General features: G+C 44.3%; 1 protein-coding gene across 8 annotated transcripts in view; it reads right to left on the bottom strand.

Annotated features, from left to right (window-relative positions):
* The window catches only part of Pde1c (phosphodiesterase 1C), a 253,566-nt gene that overhangs the window by 126,740 nt on the left and 99,673 nt on the right, over nt 1–27,153 (bottom strand). For 6 of the 8 annotated variants that reach the window (XR_006149805.1, XM_042695103.1, XM_042695106.1 and 3 more), the window contains one exon: nt 12,779–12,805. The exons of the other annotated variants lie outside the window; for them this stretch is intronic. Coding sequence is in view for 5 of the 6 variants with exons in the window: in XM_042695103.1 (XP_042551037.1) it covers nt 12,779–12,805 (27 nt within the window). In the remaining variant the exon portion in view is untranslated. The remainder of the gene's footprint in view (nt 1–12,778; nt 12,806–27,153) is intronic. 8 annotated transcript variants of the gene reach the window in all.

The raw sequence follows: 27,153 nt of genomic DNA, 5'->3' as shown, positions 1-27,153 counted from the left end.
CAAATGCAGCAGTGGTACTCACTAGACACTATGTTGAAAATGAACTATACAATGTGTAGGTGAGGATGGGAGGGAAAAACAGGGAGAAAGCTAATGAAGGGGTAAGACTGTCCAAAAAGAAATGTAGTCTTCACCTGACATATGGAACTGTAATCCCTTTGAACATCACCTTTACAATAACTAAAAAATTTAAAATAATAATTTTAAAAGTGGTTCAGAGACTAAAGGAAAGAAGTTGATGGGTCAAAAGTGACAGCTTTGATCCTCTATTGAGATAAGCTTCTCCACTGTGTTCCAAACTGTGGCAGACAGATGTAATTTCTCTCTGTGCCTGGCTACGTGGTTCCCACACCCTCCAACTCGTCCCTCCGTGTTTCCAGGGCATCACCAAATCTGATGTGATAAGGCTGACTGTATTGCTGTGAGAAGCAATCAGAGGAAAAGCAACACAAAGTCCTAGGATTCAGCCTTAATCACGCTTAGGCTCTAAAGGTGGGATCAGAACTTAAGCATCCAGAGCAAAGACCATGACGGATGGACAGATGCAAGGGCTGCCCTGGCTCAAAGCCTGCTGTCCCCAAAGAGAATGCGGGGTAGGGCTGCAGCCCACAGCAAGACAATACATTCTCCTGGCCATGTGGGAAAGAACACACAGACAAAGCTAACAGCACTAGTGTTCTTACTTGAATACAGGACAGATGACTGTTGATGGTTTCAAAGACTCTACAACTGCTTGAGGCTAGAAGACTTGATTTACAAATCTGACAGGTCCCCACCTTACCCTGGCAAACATCCCTCCATCCTTCAAATACACGCATGGGAACGCCTCTCCCATGTCCCATGTCTTAGTTCTTGACATTCAACAGATTCAGCAGCAAAAAAACAGGGTCATTCTAAATACATTCAAGCAATTCCAAAACAAGGGAAGAGCTCTGCCAGTGTGAACCAGCTCCAATTTCTATCATCATCAGTGCTACTATTTTACTCCTTGTGTCCATCCTTCCCTATATCATTTGTTTATTGTAATTTTGATTGTATGAAGACAATAAAAAAGTAATTGCATGTATTTGTTGGGTAAAAGTGATAGCATGATTTATGAACTTAATGCAGAATAACCAAATCAAGTTAACTAACATAACTTATCAACTCAAATACTTGACATTTTTGTGGTGTAAACATGTGAAATGCACTCTCTTAGCAATTTGAAAATGTACAGTGGTCTCATTCATAGCCCTGCCTCAACTCAGGACCTTTCTGCCTAAGCCTCCTAATTGCTGGGATTACAGGAGTGAACCACTACATCCCCATCACCTATTACTTATTGTACTCACCATGATGTGAATAAAACCCATACCTCCTCCTGTCTGAGTTCCTGTGTATCCTCCAGCCACCGCCACCACCACCCCTGTAACTACTCTTGTAATCTCTGCTTATCAGCATTACATTGACTTAGATTCCTTAGAGAAGTGTATTTTTTAAGTGTATTTAAAAGGAAGCATTCAAGCTATACTGCCAATAAGGAATTCATATGCAAAACAGTTAAAGAGTTTGAACCCATCAATAAGAGTAGAAGGAAACATCCCCTTTAAATGGCAAGGGCTCTGAACAGACATTTGAAAAAGGCCACACGCAACTGGCCAACAGGAGTATGAGAAATACCATCATGGACAAAGGATACCAAAGAGATGAACAATAACTGGGACTGGAGAAAAGGTAGAGAAAGGAAAATCTTGTATCCAGGCATGAAATAGAACAGTACAGGTGTGTGGGAAACTACGGAAATCCTCCAAGAAGCCACAACCAGTGTTTCTGTAGGACCCAGCAGCCCACCTCTGAGACTACCTTCCAGACCACAGTTCACAGGCACAACACAAGGAACCAACTTCCCATATTGTTGTGAAAAGCAAAACATCATTAACTTATCTTTGGGTATTGAAGGGATGTGCTACATCATTATGGCCAAGCAATTACTCACAGGTTTTAAAGAAGTAGAAAAATCAAGATCTACTATGCACAAAGCAATCTGAGGCCTGCAAGTGGAGATGAGTGTGGTAAGAAGTGAGAGGAGAGAAGAGATGGAAGAGGGCAAACCAGACAGGACAGACACCATAAGCCAAGCATCTGAGAGGGACACCCTCAATGAATGGCATCCAGTCACGCAGGTAATAAAGCCGAGGTTCAAATGTGATTTAAAATAGGGTTTTCAAAGCAACGCACATTGATTACATGCACCAATACATCTGAAAGAGCTAGAACACAGGGTTTCTTCAATGTACTTGTGCATTTGAAGTCTGGCCCTTAATAAACCTAACGATGAGCCTTCTTATTTCATTGCAGCATTATTTATCATGCCAAAGAACTGGGGCAACCCAATGACCCTTCACACAGAGGAAAACCTGCATAATTGGCATCCTCTGGACTCCATGGAAAAACTTGAACTTATGTGACCTATACCCATGGCTCTTGACCTTCAGTTCCTTTTCCAGTAGGGTCTTTACTGGCACTGTGTATAAACGACCAGGGTTTGGGTAATATGGTGACAGAGAAATAAAACAAAGTAAGCTGGGATGCTCAGCATGATTGGAGTCTGCAACTTTCATACCAGGCACCTAGCACCCATGATAGCAGGTCTCTCACATCCATGATGACATTAGGACCCTCACACCCATGATAACACCAGGTCCCTCAAACCCATGACACCAGCCCCTCATGCCCATGATAATACCAGGGCCCTCACATCCATGATAACATCAGGACCCTAACATCCATGATGACACCAGGGCTCTCACACCCATGATGACATCAGGACCCTCACACCCATGACACCAGGGTCTTCACACCCGTGACACCAGCCCCTCACATCCACGATGACACCAGGCCCCTCATGTCCATGATGACACCAGGGCCCTCACACCTATAGCTGACTTCATATGAACCTCCTTAAGGACTTAAAACCATCCTGGAATTTCTAAACTAAGGGTACAGTTGCATGACACCCTCTAACCCACTGGTATTGGACTCAGCCTAGGATTACTTTGTCCAAAGAAATATGAGTGCTGACATTCCTCACTCAAGCTGTCTTTAGCAGTGGCAGAGGGAAAAGCCCTTGCCCTGGGTGCTAACTCCCCCAGCAGGTGCACCCCAGAGCCTTTACACTGGCTTATTCAAATGCACATTTTGGACACTGATAACAATGAAAAATTTTTGTTTTGTTATTACTGTCTGTAAGTGAGACACAGGGTGGTTTCAAGTTGCCACATCCATTTTATGTGTGCAATGCATCTTGGCAAAGTAACTCTTGTCTACAGACAAACAGTAAACTCAGCCTTGTAGCAATTCAGTCAACTCCTTAACCCCCTGTGCAAAAAAATCTCAGCATACATTTGCACATTCTTCATTAATGTGATGATTTTCTGAATTATTCCAATGGGGGAATAATGTCTTTCCATTCTTCTACTAAACAATGAGTTAAAATCTTCATTTTATATCTGAATGAAAGCACAATTTTACCATCTTTTGAAAATCATCTTAACAGCTCTTATTCTGTGTGTGGTTTACTCTTCACCGGGCCCCTCCAACAATCCCACCTTTTACTATCCAGAAATCAGTACTACCAGGCAATGGTGGCTAATGCCTATAATCCTAGCTACTTAGGAGGCTGAGACTGCCAACCCAGGCAAGAAAGCTTGTGATACCCTTATCTCCAATTAGCTACTAGAGAGTCAAAAATAGGGCTGTAGCTCAAAGTGATAGAGCACTAGCCTTGAGCACAAAAGCTCAGGGACAATGCCTTAGCCCTGAGTTCAAGCCCTAGGACCAGCACCAAAAAACAAAAAACCAAAAAACAGAAATGAGAGTTGTGGAGAGACTGAAGTGTTCAGTGTCTGGGTAATAGCACAGCTGATGTCTACACTTGCATACAACCAGCACCTTCACCCGGTGCTGCCCTAGGAAGCGCCATGCTTGGGGCACATTGTCTGTCTCTATGACTCACCGCAGATGGTTGGGCTTCCAGAAAAAAGAGAAGGGAGCCATGAAACACAGTGAATTACAACTCAATCTTCTTCACCCTGGAAGTCATTCAGTAGCGTTAATGAGCTTACTGTCTGAAAGGCAGAGGAAGAATGCATGAAATACAACTCAAGTCACACCTGATTCTTTTTGTTGTTAAAGGGATATATCGACACCCTTCCTTCTGGTAAGTACTTTGGCAAAGGAAAATCACATTATTGTTACTAACTATGGCAGGTGATGAAGCGTTCCTTAGAGCATGAAGTGGCTCCTAACAACATAGTTGGTTTTCTGACTATTCCATCCTGTCCACTGGGCAGGTGGAGGCAGAGGAGGCAGAGGCCCATGAGTCTTCACCTTGACTGTACCAGCTTCTCCAGAGCTACTTCCTTATACTTGACCCACAACCCAAGAGGCACTCAGAGGGTTGTTTCAAATTCAGGCAGAGGAAAACCCAGAGAAAATTCAGGCTCCCCCCCAAGAAATTGCAGCACCTGGCTTCACAAACAATTCGAACTCAAATGTTCAAGTCATGCTTTTGTGGTAATTCTCAGAAACCATTATCAATACTTTTCCAATTATGGATCACTCGCCATTGGTGGATAATAAAAACAATTTACTAGGTTAAGGACAACATATTTTATGTGAATAGAATAGAATTGAATGAAGAATAGAATAGAAAAAAAAAAACAGTAATTTCTGAGCGGCTGGAACACAAGGTAACAACTTCCTCCACCTCGGCCTGTCCTTTGCTGGCACGAATCCAGCTAGTCATCTGATAAACAAAGTCCTGAAAGATCAAGCTCTAGAACACATGCAGTCATTAAGAGAGATCAAGTTTGGCAAAGAGTTTACAGGGTCTCACTCTTAACTATGAAAGAGGGTGGCATTCTGATATTATTAAACTCCTGACTAGATACCTACACCTGTCATATGTTATACATGCATTGTTTCATTTGAACCCCAGGGGTGATTGACCAGGACACCTCCTACTGTGAGAATACTCCAAAGCAAAGGAGAAGGAACACTAGATCTACACTTCCATCTTTCAGACCCCAAGGCCATGCTCTGAATGGCAATGAGATACTGCCTTATTTAGACACTTCTGGCACAATTATGCTGCATCAATGTGCACACAAACCAAGGGCGAAAGAAAAATCTCAGCTATCAAGGAAGGAGAGTCATCTGTCCCCTCATGCTGGAGACCCAAACTGTCATTTAAACACGCTCCGCTTTCCACACACATGAGACTGATTTGGGAGAAATTTCTTTCTATTCGAAATAATGGTGCTCAGGGTGACACAATTGAAGCTACCAGGGGACCATCAGATCCTCCTCTGCTCAATCCCAGAATGGTGCTCCTCTCACAGCTGTGAGTGCAGGGGCATCAGTGGGGAGGGCAGGGGGTGGAGCCAGTGGGCAAAAGCACAAAGCCTGCCCACTGTGTTGAGCATGCAATGCATCCTTGATGAAGAGCAGTGTAGGTCCCTGGGCCCCCTCTCCACCTCCGGGGACGGGCTGTGGCCCTCATCCCAGAGGAGGGATGTTTTGTCCTCTGAACAGATGATGCTTCTGCTTGCCCTTCATACAGGAGGCCCCGTGGGCTTCACCATTTTCTCATACTGGGTCACCAGTCATCAGTGACAACCACAGCGGATATGGTTCCTGAGCACAGAGAACACTCACTGCTACTGACAGGATCACAAATCCCGGCAAGATTATCCAGAGCTAGAGTTATGGGTAATGGCAGGAAGGCACTGCTGGGCACACACCAGCTCTCCTTAAGTGCTTTCATTGCTTGCCAGCTCTATGAAACCCCAGATAACAGTCTGATGACAGAACATCTTAAAGATAAAGGAAGAGATTACAGAAATGTCGGCTGGACACAGTGGCTCATACCTGTAATCCTAGGAGGCAGAGATGGGAAGAATCACAATTTGAGCCCCACCTGGGCAAAATGTTCATGAGACACCCCTCCCCCATCTCAAACAATGAATGGGCCTGGTGGTACATACCTATCATCTCAGCTAGGCAGATGATGAGATTGAGAGAATCATACTTCCAGGCCAACCTGGGCAAAAAAGTTTGTGAGGTCTCATCTCAACAGAAAATACACACACACACACACACACAAATTGGCATGATGCCATGGTGTTGTGCACCTTAGCTATGGCAAGAAGTTTCTATCAGATGATCTTGGTCCAAGCTGGACTGGGCAAAAGCAAGAATATATCTCAAAAGTAACCAGAAAAAAGCCAGGCACGCTCACACCTGTAATCCTAGCTACTCAGGAGGCTGAGATCAGATGATTGCTGTTCAAAGTGAGCCTAGGCAGTAAAGTCCATGAGACTCTTATCTCCAATTTTAAAAAAAGGGCAGGGGGGAAGAAGGGAACAGAAAATAATCCTCAGTAATCTGCTCTCACTGTATTTGATGTTGGTATAATTTGTGGAGGGGAAGGGCAAAAACAAATCATTAAATAGGGATACAGTGGACCCATTGCAACAATGAGATGTACAAGTCATTATGTCGAAAAACTAAGTTTATAACTTTGGTTGGGGGGGGAACTTTTGAGGGCAGGGATGGTAAGGGGAAACAAAGGAGGAGGCAACAATGCTTGATAAGAAATGTACTCTATCTTGCCCATGTAATTGTAACCCCTCTGTACAGTATTTTCACAATAAAAAAAAAGGGCTGGGACGGTGGCTCAGTGGTAGAGTGCTTGCCTTGCATGCTCAAGGCCCTGGGTTCGATTCCTCAGTACCACATAAGCAAAAAGAAAAAAGCCGGAAGTGGTGCTGTGGCTCAAGTGGTAGAGCGCTAGCTGAAGAGCTGAGGGACAGCACCCAGGCCCAGAGTTCAGGCCCCACGACCAGACCCTCCCCCAAAAAAAGATAATCTGACTGGTTTAAATATTAAAAAACAAAACAGAAGCAGAGATATGACTCAAGTGGTAGAGCACTAGCATTAAACAAAAGAAACTACCAAGCCTTGATTCTAGGCCTGAGTTCAAGTATCTAGGCACTGAGTTCAAGCCCCAGGACTAGCACCCCAAAATAATCAGAGCAAAAAGGATTGAAGGTATGGTTCAAGTAGTAGTGTGCCCACCTACCAAGTGTAAAAGCCTAGTTCAAACCCCAGCACTGCCAAAAAAGAAAGAAAAAAGAGAGAAAAGACAAACAAAGAAGAAAGGGAAAGAAGAAAATGAAGGGGGGGAGAGAAAGAAAATGTCAACCTACAAGTCTTCAACTTGTACTTAGAGCTGAGAGCAATGAGACAGTGGGACCAGCAGGCCCTCCTGGAGCCTCCTTATGGCAGAGCTTTGCAATCCAGGAACTCAGGGCACATGCTAACTTGCCAGCAGTCCCATCAGACCTGCTTTGTGAGGCGTTGCACTTGCTATGCTACAGGACTAGCATCAGTGGTCAAGGAGGGACTTGTAGTCTGGCCACTTCTATTGCAGCTTTGTAGCTATTAATTTTCACTGAAATTACTCTGATAATTTACTTTCTCTATCACAACATAAAAGATAAACCTCATCCCAGCACATCTGCATGTTATTGCCTTCTAGATGTGATATGTAGTAATACCAAAGTGTTTCTGCTCAGAACCATTGTTTTATGCTCTTTAGGACTAGTGCACTATAACATATGGGAATTGAGACTTCTGATTTGTTTCAAGGCACGGGCATTACTGTAGTTACATAAATCAAACCGCATTCTCCCTATAAAATCTTGAAAAATCTTTCCATGTACCATTAAAAGCATTTTAATTTTTTTCCTGTGAAACTTAACTGCATTTACCATGCTGTTATATCTTATATACAGCTACATAGATTATGAGACATCATCCATAAGCATGAGCCAAAAACAATGAATCACATTCAAAAGGAACCATGATAATAGGTGAAATGCTATTTGCACTTACTAAAATTCAGAAGAACACTATCCTGTAAACTAGGTAGCTAATTTCTTTCTCTCCAGATCTTGCTCAATAATCTTCCTGCCCCCAAAGAGCTGGGACTATAAGTATGCTTGCATTCTCTCTCTCTCTCTCTCTCTCTCTCTCTCTCTCTCTCTCTCTCTCTCTCTCTCTCTCTGCAGAGATAACAGTGAAGCATGGAGCAAGGTTTCTCAGCCTGCACAAGCATTGCCAAACATCATCTGCAGGGAATTTCACCCACCCCCTACCCCCCACCCCCGCCCATCGGAAACCACTGGCTTGCAGAAGTCAAGAAATTACTTTAGAAAGCTGCAGTGGAAGTCAGGTATTGAGTCTAGATCATGTGTTCTCAACCAACAAAACACAGTACTCTCTGTTCTATATAGTTTAAATAACACAAAAAGAAAGCTACAAGGAGGATGAACTACAAGCCCCTTCCTGTGCAGAAATCTTCCATGGCCACACCAGACCCAGAGTTTCCAATCTTCCCTCTTCCTATCCAGGCCCACATTCCAGTGACTATACCTAGTGGGCCTTGCTCCCTGACCCACCTCTCTCAGTCTCCTTTGGGTCTTGTTCCATGTGCCAACATTCTAACAGACAGTCATCACTCACTCAGTGAAGGGGACTCATCGCATGCTCTCCTAGAACCCCTAGAGTATCAGATCTGACTTCCTCCCACCCATTCCCTAGGCCACCCAACATCCCACCCTGCACCATCCCAGAGTGCACAATTGTGTGTGCACCTTAACTCTGATCTTCCAGGATATCCAGACCTTCCAGGCCAAACATTTTTCCCATCTTTTCCTACCTGACTTACACATGTTATTTCATGTCTGACTCATAAGAAGCCTACAGAGCAAATAGTATTTCCATTTGGCCAAGAAGAAATAGAGCCCACTAGGTAAGAAGACCCAGCATTCAGGACTCAGCATGCCAGGACGCAGATTCCAACCTAAGGATGGGAACTCTAAGCTCTTTACCCCAGACTTCTCTGCCCTACCAACTTCCTGACCAAGCACAGACTATAGGCCTGCATACCTCTTCTGAAGTATGCACCCAGCATACTCTACTCCAGCTTCCTTAGATGTTCCTTATTCTGGTCCCCTCTTCCTGACATCCCAAAGTTATAGGCAAAGCAAAGGGAAAAATTCAGGCAGTCACCCCAGGAACTTGGAGAGGTAATAGCCTACTAAATCAGAGGATAGAAAATACAGAACAAGTTTTCCCTTATCTGATTCGAGTTCTGCTATTTACTTTTTATGCACAAAGAGTTATGCGTTCATGTGTGACTGGTCAGATTACTCCAAGCCCTTGAAGCCTGTAGGCAGAACAAGAGAAGATATGAAAACCAGAGCCTGGTGGGGAGGGAAGATTCCTCTATTCAATCACATTGCTTCCACAGAGCTCTAAAATAATCCTCCTGAGTGAGTGCTTCCACATCTAGGTTAAGGCAAGATACAAAACACTTTCAGACATCAAAGGCCCTGACAAGAGAAAAACGATGGGCAGAGTTGGGACATGAACTACCAGAGGCAGATCTTCCCGGCCCACTGACTTTTTTCCACTTTAAGCTAGTGGCTCGGTTGATGACTCAGTTAAGCAGGCTGATTCATGGAGGCTGGACATAGGCAGACCTGACCAAGCGAATCATTTGCTGGATTAAATTGATTGCAAAGCTCATCAAACATGACTACTGAGCCATATCAAAATCCAAGTGAAAGTAGGCATTGGACACTGAGGAGAAAAACAACTCCTTGCTCTGTTTTCCAATACACAGAGTCCTCTACCTGTACAATCTCGGATGCCTACACACGTTTGCCTCTTGAACCGTTTCTTTTGTTGGGTCCATAATATTTTTAAGCCAATAGCCTCTTTGAAAAAAAAGGTAGACAGAATCAGAAAAAACAAACATGCATTTTAAAAAATGTATGCACAGAGGGATGTTTCCTACAAGTATTCATGTGTCTAACTTAGCTTTTTAATCTTAATTTATTCTAGGTAAGCCCCACTTGGGACCTATTTCCATTGATCTCTCTGTTGCTTAAATTGGGCCAAAAAGGGTCTTGGCACAGATTGGCCCTGACCTGTCAATCACCCCCCTTCAACATGGGGTCAGAAGAACTGAGACATCATTCAATTACAGCTAGATATTTATGATCAGCATGTATGCATGGTCTGGCATGCTTTCTCAAAGACACAAACTTCTCCAGGGCAGCCCTGAAGTTGAGCTAAAGACACAGTGATGAGGATTTCCCAGGAGAGCCAGTTTTCTCTGTAATCTTCTCCTGTCAAGTCGCCATGCACCCACTTTGGCAAATCCTTTAGAATGACTGACCATCATGGACAAGACTGCTTCACACAGCAAAAGCAGACATCTCCTAACCAGGCCAACTTTAAGTCTACTCCTTCCATTGAAATGCTGCTCTTGGAGGAGATGCACACTGCCCAGCACACCAGAAGAGAGGCTCAGAGGCATCTGGATCATCACAATTCTCCCCTGGGCTAAGATTTGCTGATACTTGCTGTCTTACATACAGAAAGATGACTGCCTAACAAGAGCTGCAGGAAAGTAAAAATTACTTTGAAAACTGGTGGGTTTTTTCTCTTTAGTGGAGTATTGAAAGGTAAACAAACACATTAGCAAAATTAAATATAAACTATAAACAAAAGAAGATGGTTTGTGAATACTAGACCATCAACCCTTCCATGTGGCAGCAAATCAACCGGACACAACCTAAAGCTTCTCAGAATAACTAGCATTTATTTTATTTTATTATTTTATTTTTGTTGGTCATGGGGCTTGAACTCAGGGCCTAGGCACTGTCCCTGAGTTCTTTTGCTCAAGGCTAGTGCTCTATAGTTCCAGAGCCACAGTTCCACTTCCATGTTTTGTTTTGTTTTGTTGAGTAGTTAGTTGGAGATAAGAGTTTCATAGAAACTTTCCTGCCCAGGCTGGCTTTGAACTGTGATCCTCAGGTCTCAGCCTCCTGAGTAGCTAGGATTATAGGCGTGAGCCACCAGTGCCCAGAGATAAATTACTTTTTACTACTAAAGATGATGGCAGCATGTAATCTGAGTGGTTAATTTACATCCTGCTGAGGGCTACATGAACAATTACTACCTTGAGTCCCTCCAGCGAACTGGAACACAACTGAACGGTTTAGTCACCTGTAGACACTGATTATATTTAGAAAGTACAACAAGTTCATTTGGCCCTCGATGGTTCATGCAGTCCAAATTACAATACAACCCCTAGGACTGCTGTTCTGTTTGGAAGCCCTGGGACACAAAAGTCTCTACCCAGTGATGATCCTCATTAGAAAATACAGAATTAAAATGATCAGCTAAAAATGCCATTGTTGAAACCTGTTGACAGATTTTAATTGTACTGACATTTTTATCTGAATGTAATATATTTAACTCTGCAATACTAAAAGGAAAAACAAGGAAAATTAGATACTAGACCTTCAATCTGAACTGTGGGCTTCAAATGCTTGTCAGACAGAAAGCTGATGCAAACTTCCTTCTTTGCAATGTATGTTGCTCAGTATGTTAATAATTAATAGTAACAATTAATAATAATACATTACCATGACAGGTCTTAGGGGTTTCCTGGGTGACTTTGAAATTGATACTTTTCCTTACATCACTCAGAAAAGCTCCCTCTCACACACAAACACAAACACACACAAACACACACACACATCTCAGATAAACTACAGATAAATTAATTGACCACAAGTTCACCAAACCTCTTCCTAGGGGCCATGGTCATCTAAACCTTTAAAACCACGACTCTCTTGGAAAAGCTATAGCTAAGGCTTAAGAGGGGTCTCATTTGAAGAGTCAAGAGTTGATGTTGGAGTTATGTGCCATAATTGTGCAATTCAGTTTATGACAATCCTCACTGCATACAAGATGAACTGATGAAATGAAATATGTCATTGAAGGGGGAGGAGGGAAGTTAGATATTTGCTTGGCTACAATAATTATTTTAGTATGTATATTAAAGTATGTTACACACCTTAAATATACAATTTCTAAAACGAACCAATGAATAAGTGCACATGACATTTCCAGGGCTCACTTCATTATTCCAGGTTTAGAGATTGTACATAGTCTCTCCACCTTCACAAATGTATAATGCACATGCCAAACCAGCAAGCAGTATCTGCCCAAGGCCCTCTGGTGGGGAGCCAAAATCACATGTGCCCTGAGAAACAGGCCTCCACCACAACCAACTACTCGTGTTGGCCTTGCAAGGGCACAGGTCAGGAAGAGTCCACGCAGTCTCTTCAAGACTCCTCATGTCAAAACAGCCAAGAACCCGGCCAGCAGCTCCCCTGGTGCCTCCACATCTCCACACCCAGGGAACATGGAAGGCTTGGCAGATTCTGTGCTGAATTACCCTTCCCACACATGTCAAAAGTCAATTGTTGGCTTAGAATCTCTGCCTATGCACTGAAAGAAACAGAATTTTCTCAGTGAATTGGCCAAAGGAGAATCTGAGGCAAAAGAGAAGTCAAACCTTAAATGAGTTTTTAAAGATCTCTGTGTTCCTCATTTGTTAACCCTCAACCCAGCCAGCCTGGCACTGGCTAGTGAAGGGTTTGGCTAAAATTACTGGCCAGCTCTGGTGGACTACGCTGCAGGTCTCAATCAATTTTTAATTCCAGCAGCAGTAAGGTCTGGAGAGAAAGCAGGCAACTCACTGAGAAGGATTAGAGAGACTGTTTATTAATGATTCTAGCTAACCATGAGCCACCAATATGTCAGCTGAGCAGCTTCCAGAAAGTTCCCTCTGCCAGAAAGATGCTCTTACCTCTGGGATGTTTTCTTATATTTCCTCCTGTAGGAAAAGAAGCAGAAAAGTGTTATCAGAAAAGCCTTTGACAGGGGACAGAGAATGTAATACTTTAGTAGGTCAAGTACAGAGGTTAGCACTTTGGGGGTCAGTCTCCTGGGAGGTCTCTCTCCTGGGGGTTCCTTTCCTAGAGGTCACTCTGGGAAACTTACCAAATTCAAAGTACAGCTAAAAGCTGAAGATTGTTGGATCATGTGTATTATGGTTGGATGTACACACACACACACACACACACACACACACACACACACACACACACACACACACACACCCTTGCCAGTGAAAAGCAGCACTCTAAGAACTCAGTGGCTCTGCTGTCTCCTTCCTACCCCTTAGGGATACTGTGGCCTCTTGTCTGAGGTCAGGCTTTAAAAGCAGAAAGATCCAGGTTCAAACCTCAGTCCTTCTTTCTGCAAAGGTACAGGATTATAGTAAATAGGCAGAGGCTTATAAAGTATTTCTTATGTCTAGCACATATTAAATTATTGGTAATTATTCCTTGGGTTCTTATATTGTGACCATTACCCCCACTGCCGGGCAATCAGGTCCATTTAAGGGTCTGCCTTTTCTTTTTATGTGGGAGGAGGGTGTTAGCAATTGAGCTCAGGCCTCAAGTTTGCATGGTACTTGCTTCTCCCCAGTCCCCAAAAGTACTTTTTAAAATATAAACATGTCATCATGCAGCTCAAACATGAGGTAGGCATGAGATTTTCAAAGAAGGGAGCAATGGGGAAGGGGACAATGGGGAGGCCTAGAAGCAAACAGGGACCCACATCTGCTTTCTACAGTCATTGGGCTGCATCCACTCAAACTACTGACTCACTAACTGGCTGCTATATCATATATGTTAGGAGAGGGGAAGAAAGAAAGAAAGAAAGAAAGAAGGAGGGACAGAGGGAAGGAGGGAAGAAAGTCTCAAATTTTAAAAATCACTGACCAGTCACCTCTGTGTTAAAATGAAAACATGTTCCATGTTGGATGGAGATGGCGTGACAAACACAGCACACCACATAGACCCTTCAGTGCACTGCTCCCCAGATAGTTACAGATATCTGCTTCTCTGAAAAGAAACACCAGAGTAGCAGCCATCATCCCAGGCTATTGATTAATGGAGCATCCCTTTGATTTTACAGATCTGCCAAATTTTAAAGTGAATACAATGCCAGGCGCTGGTGGCTCACCCCTGTAATCCTAGATACTCAGGAGGCTGAGATCTGAGGATCACGGTCCAAAGCCAGCCTAGACAGGAAAAGTCCGTGAAACTCTTATCTCCAATAAAACACTAGAAAACCGGAAGTGGCGCTGTGGCTCAAGCGGTAGAGTGCTCGCCTTGAACTGAAAAGCACAGGGACAGTGCCCAAGCCCAGAGTTCAAGCCCCACAACTGACCAAAATAAATAACCAAATAAAGTGAATACATAGTTATGTGTGGAGATGTAGCTATACATAGGAATATTCAGATTTGTGGATTCTTGTTAAGTACACTAAAGGATTGCTTAGGCCACGGTATCTAAAACTACCCATGGCCCAACAATGGCTCAGGAACAATGGTGGACCAGGCATTCAACACCTCTGAGCCCCTACTTCATCTACAATGTGAGGATCATCAGGACCTTGTTATGAGAAAACTCCCAAGGTAGGTCCTTTGGGAGGTTCTTCACTGTGTGCCAGCTCCTAAAACAATGCTACATCCTCCTCTCAAAAGCTAAGATAGTGCCGGGCACCGGTGGCTCATGCCTGTAATCCTAGCTACTCAGGAGGCTGAGATCTGAGGATCGCAGTTCAAAGCCAGCCTGGACAGGAAAGTCCGTGAGACTCTTATCTCCAATAAACCACTAGAAAACCGGAAGTGGCGCTGTGGCTCAAGCGGTAGAGTGCTCACCTTGAGCTGAAGAGTGCAGGGACAGCGCCCAAGCCCAGAGTTCAAGCCCCACAACCGACCCAAAAAAAAAAAAAAAGCTAAGCTAGGCAGCTGAGCTAGGCAGGCACTGAGCTAGGCAGGCACTGACCACTTGCTCTCTCATACTTAAACCTGTCCAGGTTTCATTTGCAGGCCTAGAACATGGGGAGCTATGGTATGACCTCAATACCCTTGGCTTCGCTAGCAATATAATCTATTAAACTGGTCTAAGAAGCCTCTGGCAAGACTAGAAAGTAACCCACTAAGACTGTGCAAGCACTCAAGGCAAAAACAAAAGATGGATACCCTTGGCCTCTCCTTCGAAGCCTAACTGGTTCTATCAGCAGAGGGTGAGGGCGTCTTCAGAGGTTAGAAGGCCGAATGCTACTGGTGCACTTTCCTGTGCATTTTCCAAGGGTCATACAGAGGTATTATTCTGGAGTACTGGAGGAATCAAACAGGGACAAATATAAGAATAGCTTCATTCTCAGCACTGAACTATAATGTGCCCTTTTATATCATTAATCCTCATAACACTGATTTTGCTTACCATACTACAAGGTATTCAAAGCCCCACTTTACCCTTCCAGGCAACATCTGTGTTAGGCCAAGCTTCACATCTAGAAGAAACAGGATGGTCTTGGATAGAGGTCATGTATTTAATTCACCAGATGCTGCATATTCTAAAAACATTGGGCCCCTTAAATCCCTAGTTTTGAGTTTTGAGGTTAGAGATCCTGTCGTACGAATCTCTGAATTTCTCCCAAAGGCTTGTATACAATCGTTACAAGATTGTCAAACCACAAATATCTTTTGGCCAAATATCTATTTGCCATCCATGTGGGTCAAAATATGGGTTAAGCATTCGGTAGACCAGGAAAAGAGGTACTCAGCCCCACACACGCTCCTGTCCCTCACTCCTCACCTAGAGGTAAGTGTTCTCAGCTGTACACACAGTATGATGTTTCACTCTCGTTTTTCCCCATTTAGACTCAGCCCCCAAATCAAACTAGACCCAAACTGAACAGTGGAATTTGGAGGGCTGCACTTAAAGCACCACAGGAAAAACAACAACAACAATTCCATGGGAACAAAGAGCCAACTCTCCGGGGGTCCTGTTGACTTGTCATTGTCCCCTGAACCCTACCTACTTCTGGCTTCTCAGCTGAGCCCTTGCTTCTTTCCTTCCCAAACCTGCAGGGCCTCCCCAGCCCCACAAGATGAGGCCCCTCTGTTCCTGGGACTAGTGCTCCCCCCTATGCAGCCGCATTGTGACGTGGAGTGCTCTTTCTGTGGCAGTGATGTGAGAAGGTTGGTGTGGCCCTGCTGGTGTTTCTCTGTGTCTGCCATGTTGTGTTCAGCAAATGGCAGCTGCCCAACGTGTTGGTCAATGAATGCTTTCTCATTACCCATTTTCCTTCCATTTAGTGACAACTTTACTAAAAGAAGGAAGACTGTCTGCCTCAGCTATGATTTCCTATCCAAAGGAGAAACCCAATGATTTCCTATCCAAAGGAGAATCCTATCCAAAGGAGAATCCAACAAGGTAGGGCGGGAGCCCCTTCTTCTGTAGGCCTGGTCAATCCTGCGACAAATCCTGTGAGGTCCACCTGCTCCCACCTTGATAGACATGAGGCTTATGAAGGCTGAGTAGCTAGTGACGTAGCTAAGGAGCTAACTTAAGAAACGAGTTCTAAGGACACAGAACCTTGAATCAGCTGATATGAAAAGCACTTCTGAAACCTTCCAAGAAAATTGGGGAAATTACACAAAGATATCAGAGGATTCCAGGAGGAAACGTAGATACTAGATAAAAAACAAACCTGGCCAAGGGGAAACCCACTGAACTCCTTTTCATTCCAAAGGAGGAAATGAGCTGGCAAAGAATCCCAGTTTATTTTCGGTCTTTTGTATTTGTAAGGACTCTATCACAATTCTTCCCTGACTCACTACCTGAAAGACCTGGGGAAGGTTTTCTCTTCCTTTTTCAAACTTACTTTAAGTTTACACTTCTCTGAAACTTGGAACAGGAAGTACAAATCTTAGGAATCCTGTAACTAGACTGAACTAATAATGAAGAAGCTGGGAAAGAAGGAGCAAGAGCCATCTGCTCTGAGACCCAGCTGAGCTGGCAGCAGCTTGGAGATGAGCAGCACTGGCTTTGGAACTCCAGCAGGAGTCAGCTTGCTCATCACCTTGGGGCCAGGCTGAGCAAAGACAGGGACAGTGCTCCCCAAACTGTGCTCCCAGGACCAGCTGACATTTTGTACACACACATGTATACCTAGAGATCTACACATGCACACAGGTGAATGCACATCAACCAGGGCTTCATTTATGTGCCTGAGTTTGCATTTTTAGGAGAAGGCCTCAAGCACAGTGCTTGAAATGGCCTACCTGAACTCAAATCCTTTATCCAATAAAATGTGTCCAAAAAGCTTTGTGACCCTTACAACTTGCGTTTCTTCCCCATCTACCAGTTCTTCTCCTTGGCAAACTTTTGGTGATAGGGCCCCTTTCCCAGTGGTCACTGATAACCGCACAGCCCACAGCATAAAGCAGGGTGTCCAGGAGGTGCTTGAGAAAGAACCAACCGCTGCCTGTCATAGTGGTCCTGCATTGATAACAATGGTCCCATAATTCAATAGATTTTCACATTTCACTTGGAAAGTAATCCTTTCTTTCAGCAGTTAAAAATGTCAAAAAAAAATTTAGTTGGAAACCAAAATACTCCTGGTATGGAAAAACTAAAACTCCCTTAGTATTCCTAAGCTTGGATCCCTTGGACCACAAAGGAAGAAGGTGCTAATTCTGCCAGGTAAAGATGAATCACAGCCCTTTGTGGCACCCCTGCGGCCTGTGCACCCACCCCTACTCTATGGCTAACCCAGCAGAGTTCCACACTTCCTCTAAAGTCAAAGTTGGGCCATTGCTCCGAATAGTACAACTGGGTACTTGTGGACTTGTGAACAGACACCTTAGTGATCCTTGTACAAATCTAAAATTGCTTGTAACAAAACATCTTGTTATCAATAGTTCCCTTCACACAGAACTAGCCTGCATCTTGCCCACACAAGCACCTGGAAGCCTCCTCAGACACTATGTGCTAAAACTACAATTATTGATGGGCCCACATTTCTCTACCTCTTCTACAAATTAAAAGACTGCTGGCCTGCACTGGAAATCAATACCTGTTAAAGTCCAGAGTGTTTCAATGGAGCTTTGGCTTGCCCAAGCAGTATCTTATGGTGCGCGCATGTGTGTGTGTGTGTGTGTGTGTGTGTGTGTGTGTGTCTGCTCATTGGTACAGGTATACAGACAGAAGTGAGCTCTAAGACTCCCCTCGGAGGCATCCATCCATGTACATTCACCTGAGACAGGATCATCATCAAGGGATAGAGCCCCAATATTTTAAAAGGCTCCCAAAGTTCTTTGTGACTGTGCTGTCCAGCAGAGGCTTCTTGACCCTGAACTTCATTTCACATCTTCTGTGACCATGGAAGGGAGAAAGTCCACAGCTAAGCCCATACTAGGGATCTCGACTCACACAGCAAGGACGCCCCTGCCCAGGAGCACACTGGGGACCAACAAGGACCCCAGGAAACACCAGCAAGGATAGAAAGAGGAGATGAGGAGATTCTGAAGTCAGGCCGATGACCAGGGATGGCTTCTAATAGCCCGGATGGGTGGCAGCCGACTGAATGCTGATGCTCAATTACTCATTGCTCTAAAGTGAGTACGGGAGCAAGAGCCATATGTGTATGCAGTAATGAGGTTTATAAATAGGCTTAATATTCTAACAAGCTGGCTCGGGGAAACCAAAACGTGTACTCTGCTTCAAGTTAACAGCAAGACGCCTCCCAGTGGGGCACAAAGCTTCAAACATACAACAACTGTGCACGCGCATGTGCACGTGCACACATGCACACACGTGCACGCACACACACACACAAATGGGACCTGCAACCTTGCCTTCCATGTCCCCCTGAGTAACTGATGAGCTGCTGCCAACACCCAGACCACTGTGGTGACCCTGGTGCTCAGACCTTGGTTCCCTTGAGAGGAGGCTGAGCGAGAGACTCCATCTGAGCACAACAGAGAGGCCAGCGACACCGGGGGTGGGGGTGGGGGTGGGGTGGGGGTGGGGGCAGGGGGAGTAAGCAACTCATTCTCATGAGACTGGATCCCGTGTGGCTAGCTTGTGGGAAAGTAGACTGCAATAAAATGCCACAGACAGCCGTGAAATGAGCCAGGACAGGAATGACCATCTGATCCTCTGGTTTTGATTTTCATTGGTATGCAGAGTGCAGACAAAACAGAATGGGTGGATCTAGAAACTTCTACAGAGCACATCTTCCAACACTTGTATGAACTAAATCTCCAGGCTGCTGGGAATGGAAGGGCTCTACATGCTTCCTCCCTTTCCGCTCAGGGTTTCATATCCCGGATGTCTAGGGTGAAACCTAGATTTGCACCATTTGTCCACTGATTGTTGGCTGGCCTTTCCGTCTTCTGAATAAGCAAATGTCAATATCAATACAAATGTGTGTGTGTGTGTGTGTGTGTGTGTGTGTGTGTGTGTGTGTGTGTGTGTGTGAATATATATGCATATAAACTGGAACAGCCCAGTCATTAGGAAAGAGCTGGGCTCTGCTTAAAATTTCTAAGGGATTATTCTAGGAGGTTTTCTGTTGGGGACAATTGTCTTACAGTCATAGCCCCTCTGGCTTGGACAAGGATGCTTCTATATGGTGACAGACATCTCCCAGATACACACACCAAAGTAATGAGCTCAAATGCAAACAAAGGCAGTCTCTGGAAATGTGGTTTGAGGCTGGGGACAGTGAGCGGGGAGAATGGGAGAATGCTTGTCTGAAACAGCTGTAAATAAGACAATTTTCTCCCTGCTCCTGGGACCAAGTGGCTTTCTAGCTAGCCTTGTCTGTCTGGTGTTAGACAGTGAAGCTCATAGACAGAGAGGGTTCACTATTCCAAAGGAGCCAACTGTTCAGAAAGCCACACCTATAAATACACCAGCTCATACAGCAAATCTACACAGGCTCAGCTGGGCTCCAAACTCCTGGGCCAGCCGGCTCTTCAATACTGTCCTCCCCTCCCTCATCATCCTGCAGACAGCTGGCCAGACACAGAAATCCAACCCTCTTGTGCATGCCCACTTCTCTCCCAAGCCTGAGTTTAAAAAAAGAAAAAAGGAAATAGAATTCTAGTACTTGGAGGCTCCGGAATGTGACTTGGCTCCATAGAACACTGAAATCTTCCTTGGATAGCAAGGGTATGGGTTTTGTTTTTTAGAAAAATCAAACACTATTTCCTTTCCATCTAGCTGAAAAGCAAGGCCATTTCTTAAATCCAACAGCTTGTCAAGGCCACCAAGAAGAAGGGGGAGAGGGGGAAATGGAAAAGAGTTGAGCAATAGTATCAGGCATGTGGAAGTCCACGTAGCACATTTCCTGCACAACTGCTTTATTCCTTTAGTCGTGAATTCCCTACTATCTGGACTTCAGCCAGACTGCCTGCGTGGGAAGAGGACAGAGTTCTGTTACCTCTTTCCGGGGAACCTGGCTTCACCAAAACCAACATCAAGCGAGAAAGGCTGAAATCAGAACTTGCTCTTAATGTCTGTGACAGCACTGCTAGAGTGCAGCTAAAATCCAAAGGCTTAAGACAGAAGCACACTCCTCACAGACAAAGCCTTGCAACTAGTGGAAGAGGGACCTTCTCAAATTTTTGGTCTATCCAGAGAGTTCCTTCCATCTTCTACTTTCCAGCTGCCCTGGTAGACTTAGCCAGAACAAAAACTGTATCTTTGGTCAAACCCTTCCACCCACCCCAGGGGCTCCTCTGTCTCCAACTCCTCGTCTTTTCCTCCAACTCTTGCTCCTGAAGGCAAGTGGTTGTTGGTCATTCTCCCTCCTGGGTGATTTGAAAAGTCAGTGTCACAGCTCTGGGGAAGCTGAGAACATTCTTATCTCATCTAAAACCTGGTCTCCAGTAGCATCATCTCTGTCAGCATCTTAGGACACAGATTCTAGAATGCTCCACAATGTAAATAAAACAAATGAGTTCCTTGTCCAAGACATATGGGACTGGGAAAACTAGCAGATGCCATCCTGGGGCCCATTTTGAGCTCTTCTGTCAACAGAAATTAGCAGAACATTCTAAGCTCTAATAGTAACTTCCACATCAAAGTGCCCAAAAGGGGTGCCTGGAAAAATTCTGCCAGCATTTGTTTAGTGGGGATTGTTTTGGATGGTTTTATAGACAGCATGACAGTTCTAAACCATGTTTAGGATGTTCCATTTATGAGCATCGGTCTTTATGCTTCACAGATGAGCCACACGGGACCCTACTCATGAAAGCATTGTTTACAGAGCCTCAGGCTCAGCAGACAGGGTTTGCATTAATGCCCTTCTGGAATAGTACACAGCAATGAAGGAAGTAGTTACTTTGTGGGGCTTAATTGGAAGGCATTGTAGAGCTCTTAGAGTCATCCTCAGGCCAGGAATAGAGAAGTAAAGAAAAACAGATGGCCAAACACTAGTCTAAATGTGAACTCTTCCCTAAACACACTTGGCAGGAGTCTTCTAGGGTGACTCTTTCAGGGCCTGTTCACTAGGTTTGCAGTTGTTGAAGGATTTCGGAGGTGTGGAATCTGGATAAACCAGATTAGCTGGAATCCAGACAGCATGGAACTGAGCTTGGCTGGGTCCCTCTAGAGTTTGCTGGGCTCTCAGCTTTGAGCCTTAGCTGCCTGGTTCCTGTGCCTTGTACTGCCAGAAGTTTCCTGATGAGGGTTTCATTCCTTTTCACTTCTTGGGTTGTACTATCTTTGTGCCTTAGGAATACTGGGGAAGACCCCGCCTATGCCAGGCCTTCATGTCCCTCCCAAACACCTATGCCCAATTAGCCAAGGCAAAAGCTTCAAGCAAAGCTATCCACGGTGATTTTAGCCAGGTCTCTTGGTACCTTTTGTCAGACTATTTAGGCTGTCACATAGGACTGCATTCTCTCCCTCTCTCTCTCTCTCTCTCTCTCTCTCTCTCACACACACACACACACACACACATACATATACAAACACATACACACACACACACACACACACACAGAATTCTCTTTGTTGACTTGTATATTGTATAACCCAAAGCTTTCCCTAATCTGCAGACCCTTTACTCAATTACACACCTTTGCATACTATCACCCCAAGGGTCCTATAAGAAACCTCATGGTCACCACACCCCAAAATGAGCCCCATTCTCTGTTCAGTCTGCTTAGTCTGCTTGAGCAGCACTGGTATTCAAGCTAAAATTTGGGGCATTATTCCAGGTTCCTCTCTCTGCCTCTCCTAGGGTCCCGCCAGCTTCACTGCCTCAAAAGCCCTGAAACCTTCCCCACAGACAGAGGCTTCTCATTCCATGGCCCTCCCATGGCCAGCTCAGCTGCATCTCCAACCCCATCTCTTATCGTCTCTGCTGGGCCACTTGGCCACAATTCTGTCCTCTGAAGTACCATCATCCTTCCTGTCTTTGGCTCTTCAAGCAAGCAAAGATCCACTAGCTTACGCTTCCCCTACTCTCTAGCTACCCAATATCAACCTAGTCTTCCCATCTCAACTGAAATCTCACTTCTTCAAAAACACCTCTGATGAGTCTTGGACCAAGTTTGGACCCCCAAGCTAAAAGTTTCAAGAGCATCTTGGTTGTTTTTTTTTTGTGTGTGTGTGGCATACACCACAGTAAATATCTGTTTGTGGAAATATTATTTTTATTTGCTTCTGTCCACACAGTGGAGTACTCCCTGCAGGAGGGCCTGTGGCTCACTTCCTCAGACCTCTGTCCCAGGCACAAGGTGAAGCGTGTCCTACATATAGACTGTGTGTGTATGTGTGCGTGTGTGTGTGTGTGTGTGTGTGTGTGTGTGTGTGTGTGTGTTCAAATATAGAAGTCATTGGTCTGAGAAGGTGGCTCAGTGGTAGAGTGCTTGCCTTGCATGCATGAGACCCTGGGTTCGATTCCTCAGCACCACATAAGCAGAAAAAGCCGGAAGTGGGACTGAGGCTCCAGTGGTAGAGCGCTAGCCTTGAGCTGAAGTGCTGAGGAACAGCTCCCAGGCACAGAGTTCAGGCCCCACGACCAGAAAAAAGAAAGAAAGAAAGAAAGAAGTCAAATATAGAAGTCATTGATTAAAATTCTGGATTTTATGTCTTGGTTGAAATATTCTCCTAAACATGGCAAAATTTCACAATATAGTTAACACTTCAGATTGTGTTCATTAAGATTCCTTTACTTTGTTTAATACAGCTATTAAGGGGGTTTTAAATAGAGAGTACATTCCATTAAAAGCCTGAAGGAACCCAGGCTTTACATGGATTCAGGACAGTTCCTCCAGGAGCAGCGTTCTATTTGTCACACGACTGGCTTTTTAATTACTAATGAGAAACTGTGAAGGTCATTCTCAAATTGCCTTTCTTAGTCATTTTTCAAAAAGCCATGAGACAGGCCACAGAAGCACTTTCCTTCCCTCCGTATAGAGAAAAGGGAATCGAAGAGGGCATTGTAAGAGCCAAAGAAAACTAAGAGAAAAATCTTCAGAGACCCCCTCTGCTTAGAGCTGCAATCCAGTTTTAGGGATAATACTTGGCCAAAATAATAAGCATGGAGCTTTCGCATGCTGAGTTATAATTAGCTAGTAAGTTAGCACAACGATTCTGATAAGAAGTGAGGTCACCATATTAATCTGCATTAGTAATCCATCAAGGAAAGTTTCCTCTAAGGTGAGGGCTTAGCTATCCTCGCTGATGTCACTTCCTGTCCTTTATCGCTCAATTAAGAACACATTTCCCTGGAAAGATTTGGAAAAAATTATACTAAGTGAAGTAAGCCAGGCCCAAAGAAACATAGGTCCCATGGTTTCCCTTATTTGCAATAACTAGTATATGTCTGAATCAACCAGAAAAGGTCAGATAAGTTGATGTTAGGGAAATGAACCCTAAGATAAGTATTCAAATGTTTTTTTCTTTCATGCAATTGTTTCTAACATATTTATAAGATGATTTCTATGTTGCTTTGTATGCCCCTCCCCCATGGTATAACCCCTACTTTCACTGTATTTGACGTTGGTCTAATTTGTGGAGGGGAAGGGAAAAAACAAATCGTTTAACTAGGGATACAGATGGACCCATTGCAACAATGAGATGTACAAGTCATTATATTGAAAAACGAACTTTACAACTTTGGTGGGGGAGAGAGGACTGGGTGGGGGGAAGATGGGGAGTATGGGAAGGGATGTGAAGGGGAAACAAAGAGAAGGCAACAATGCTTGATAAGAAAGTACTCGTTATCTTGCCCATGTAATTGTAACTCCTCTGTACGGTATTTTCACAATAAAAAAATAAAAATACAAAGAACACATTTCCCAAAGACTTCAAACACCATCTCTCTAACACCAAGTCTGCCTGGGGTGTTACTATCACTTTTAGCAGTTTGTTTTTGCCCTCCATTTTTCATTTGTGTGTGTGCATGTGCGTGTGCGTGTGTGTGTGTGTGTGTGTGTGTGTGTGTAACACTTTACATGCCTTAGTTTCCTGTGTATAAAGTTTGTTTTTTTTTACTTCGGGTTAGTGCCATCTCCCCTGGGTCACATGCTTATAAGACTAACCCAAAACAGTTCCAAGCTAAAGCTCCCTCAATCACTCCAGGTTGCTGTCACCAAGTTCCTGGGACATTCCAGGAGCCCCAGGCCAGTGCGTCCATGACTGGCTACTAGCTGCTTTACCCTTGCTGCTCCTAACAGGCCATATGGCACCCAGTCTACTGACAGGTCCCAGATGAGACGGACCTGGAAGACAGTCCCAGCCCTTTCCTGCCACAAATCCAAGTTCTGTGGATTATTCTCATTTCAGGGTTATGTCTCAGTTCCACTGTCTTCTCAAAGCCTCAAGTCCCATCTCTAATCTCTCTCTTGATCGTCATCTACCATTACAGCTCTAAATTAACTCTCATTTTGCTACCTTCCTATTTAAACCATTTAACAAAATAATGAAATGTATACTCCTTTTAAAAAATATATTTCTCTGACAGCCAGGCACTGGTGGCTCACACCTACACAGGAAGCTGAGACCTGAGGATCTCAGTTGGAAGTCAAGCTGGACTGGAAAGTCCATGAGATTCTTATCTCCAACTAACCACAAAAAGCTGTGCAATAGAAGAGCATTATCGAGCACAAAAGCTCAAGACAGCACCCAGACTGAGTGCAAGCACAAGGACTCACAAAACAAAAAAGAAAAGAAATTTCTGGCTGGGCACCAGTGGCTCACACCTATAATCCTAGCTACTCAGGAGGCTGAGATCTGAGGATTGCGGTTCAAAGCCAGCCTGGGCAGGAAAGTCTGTGAGACTCTTATCTTCAATAATAACCACTAGAAAACCAGAAGTGGTGCTATGGCTCGAGCGGTAGAGTGCTTGCCTTGAGCTGAAGAGCACAGGGACAGTGCCCGGGCCCAGAGTTCAAGCCCCACAACCGACCAAAAAAAAAAGAAAGAAAGAAATTTCTGGAAGATATGAGAGGAAAATGTGGAACACAACACTTTTTGGTGTATAGTAAAAAAAAAAAAAAAAGTTTAAATACCTCCTTAAGCTATAAACCTGTTCAAAAAAAAGTAAATTTATACAGGTGCCAGAGGCTCATGCCTATACCCTAACTTCTTGGAAAGTAGAAATTGAAGGATCATGATTTAAGGCCAACTGGGCCAAAAAACTCAGAGAGCTCATCTCAATAGAAACAGCTAAGGCCATTCCAGCTATATCAGGTAGGCAAGAAGTCAGTGTTTCAGGTTAAGCTGGGCAAAAACTGAGACCTTGGTTCAAAAGCAACAAGGGCAAAATTGACTGAAGGCATGGATCAAGTGGTAGAGCACCTCCCCAGCAAAAACAGAAAAACCCAAGTTCAAACTCCAGTACCATCCCAAAAAAGTTAATTTTAAATATTCCCTGCATCACTTCCTGGCCCTCACCTTTTTTTTGGGGGGGTGGTCCGGTCGTGGGGCCTGAACTCTGGGCCTGGGCGCTTTCCCTCAGCTCTTCAGCTCAAGGCTAGCACTCTACCACTTGAGCCATAGCGCCACTTCCGGCTTTTTTCTTTTTGCTTATGTGGTGCTGAGGATTCGAACCCAGGGCCTCAGGCATGCAAGGCAAGCGCTCTACCACTGAGCCACTTTCCCAGCCCTGGCCCTCACCTTTCTTTCCCAAATCATTTCTCACTCCTTCTTGATATTCTGTTATCTCTCAAGCCCACAATGCCCTCTCCAATTGTGAACTTTACCCATCCCTCAATACCCTGAGAACAGCAATGCCACACCTCTTAGGGGAAATAGTTAGGCTTTGGGGATTGACCAGTTTTTTTAGGGGGGGGGTGACTACTTTTGCAGAGACCAGGGAAACTTTCATTCAGTAACTTTGCTTTGAATGACAGCAGAGCCCCAATCATACCTCATACTTTGGGAATTACTGATGAGGAGTTAGCATAGAGAAGTTTACTGAGACCCTAGACTTACACTGGTCACAAGAACCCATTTTCCTAGCAGCATCTGGAAAAAAATCACAGACAACTCAGGACTGCTTAATGTTGTGCTGACTATATGGCCCCTTATTACCCGCCCCGTGTGTATTCAAAAGACCTCTGCATCCTTGCAAAGAGGCTGAGTTGGGATGAAAAGAATAAGTGAAAGGAATTTTCCTTAGATTTTTTTGACTCCACCCTTTCTGTGACACCTGCCCTGGGCTCCCAGGCAGAGGTGACTCTCTCTGGCCTATATTCATCTGTACTGGATATTCCTGACAGCCCTGTCTCTGCCTAGGAACCTCCAGTGGCCAGCTAAGCATACTACTCACTTTTGCAAATTCAACAATTAACAGAATGCTGGTGCGTGCTCACACACGCACGCACACACACACACACACATACACACACACACGACACTCAGTGAAAGAATACTGAATATATTCCTGTCAACTGAACATCAATTACATTATTTAAAATTCCAGTGAGTAGGAAGAAAATACAGAGTAAGAAGTCTTAGGTTACAAAAAAAAAAAAAAAGGTGTGAAACAGAAGATTCAGGTATCTGAAATTTGGAAGAATCATTTTGAAGTCTCTGTGTTAGTTAAGACTCATGCAGAGAATCTGAACTCAAAATAGCCTAAGTGAAAAAAAAAATACTTTAAAAAAACAGTGATAAACTCAGAAAAGCATGTGCAGAGCCAGACCCTGGGGTTAACAACCATCCCCTCCTCTGCTTTTCTTTGAGAGTTTGCTCAGTCTTCCATCACAGGAACGCCTTCCTATGATAGTGTAAAAGGGACCTGATAGAAGTCACTATAAGAAGGCTGGGAAGGTGGATCAGTGGTAGAGTGCTT

The sequence above is a fragment of the Dipodomys spectabilis genome, unplaced genomic scaffold (assembly GCF_019054845.1).
Source record: "Dipodomys spectabilis isolate Male_0828 unplaced genomic scaffold, ASM1905484v1 ptg000178l, whole genome shotgun sequence".
NCBI classification, from domain to species: Eukaryota; Metazoa; Chordata; class Mammalia; order Rodentia; family Heteromyidae; genus Dipodomys; species Dipodomys spectabilis.
This window is presented reverse-complemented; position numbering and strand designations above follow the sequence as displayed.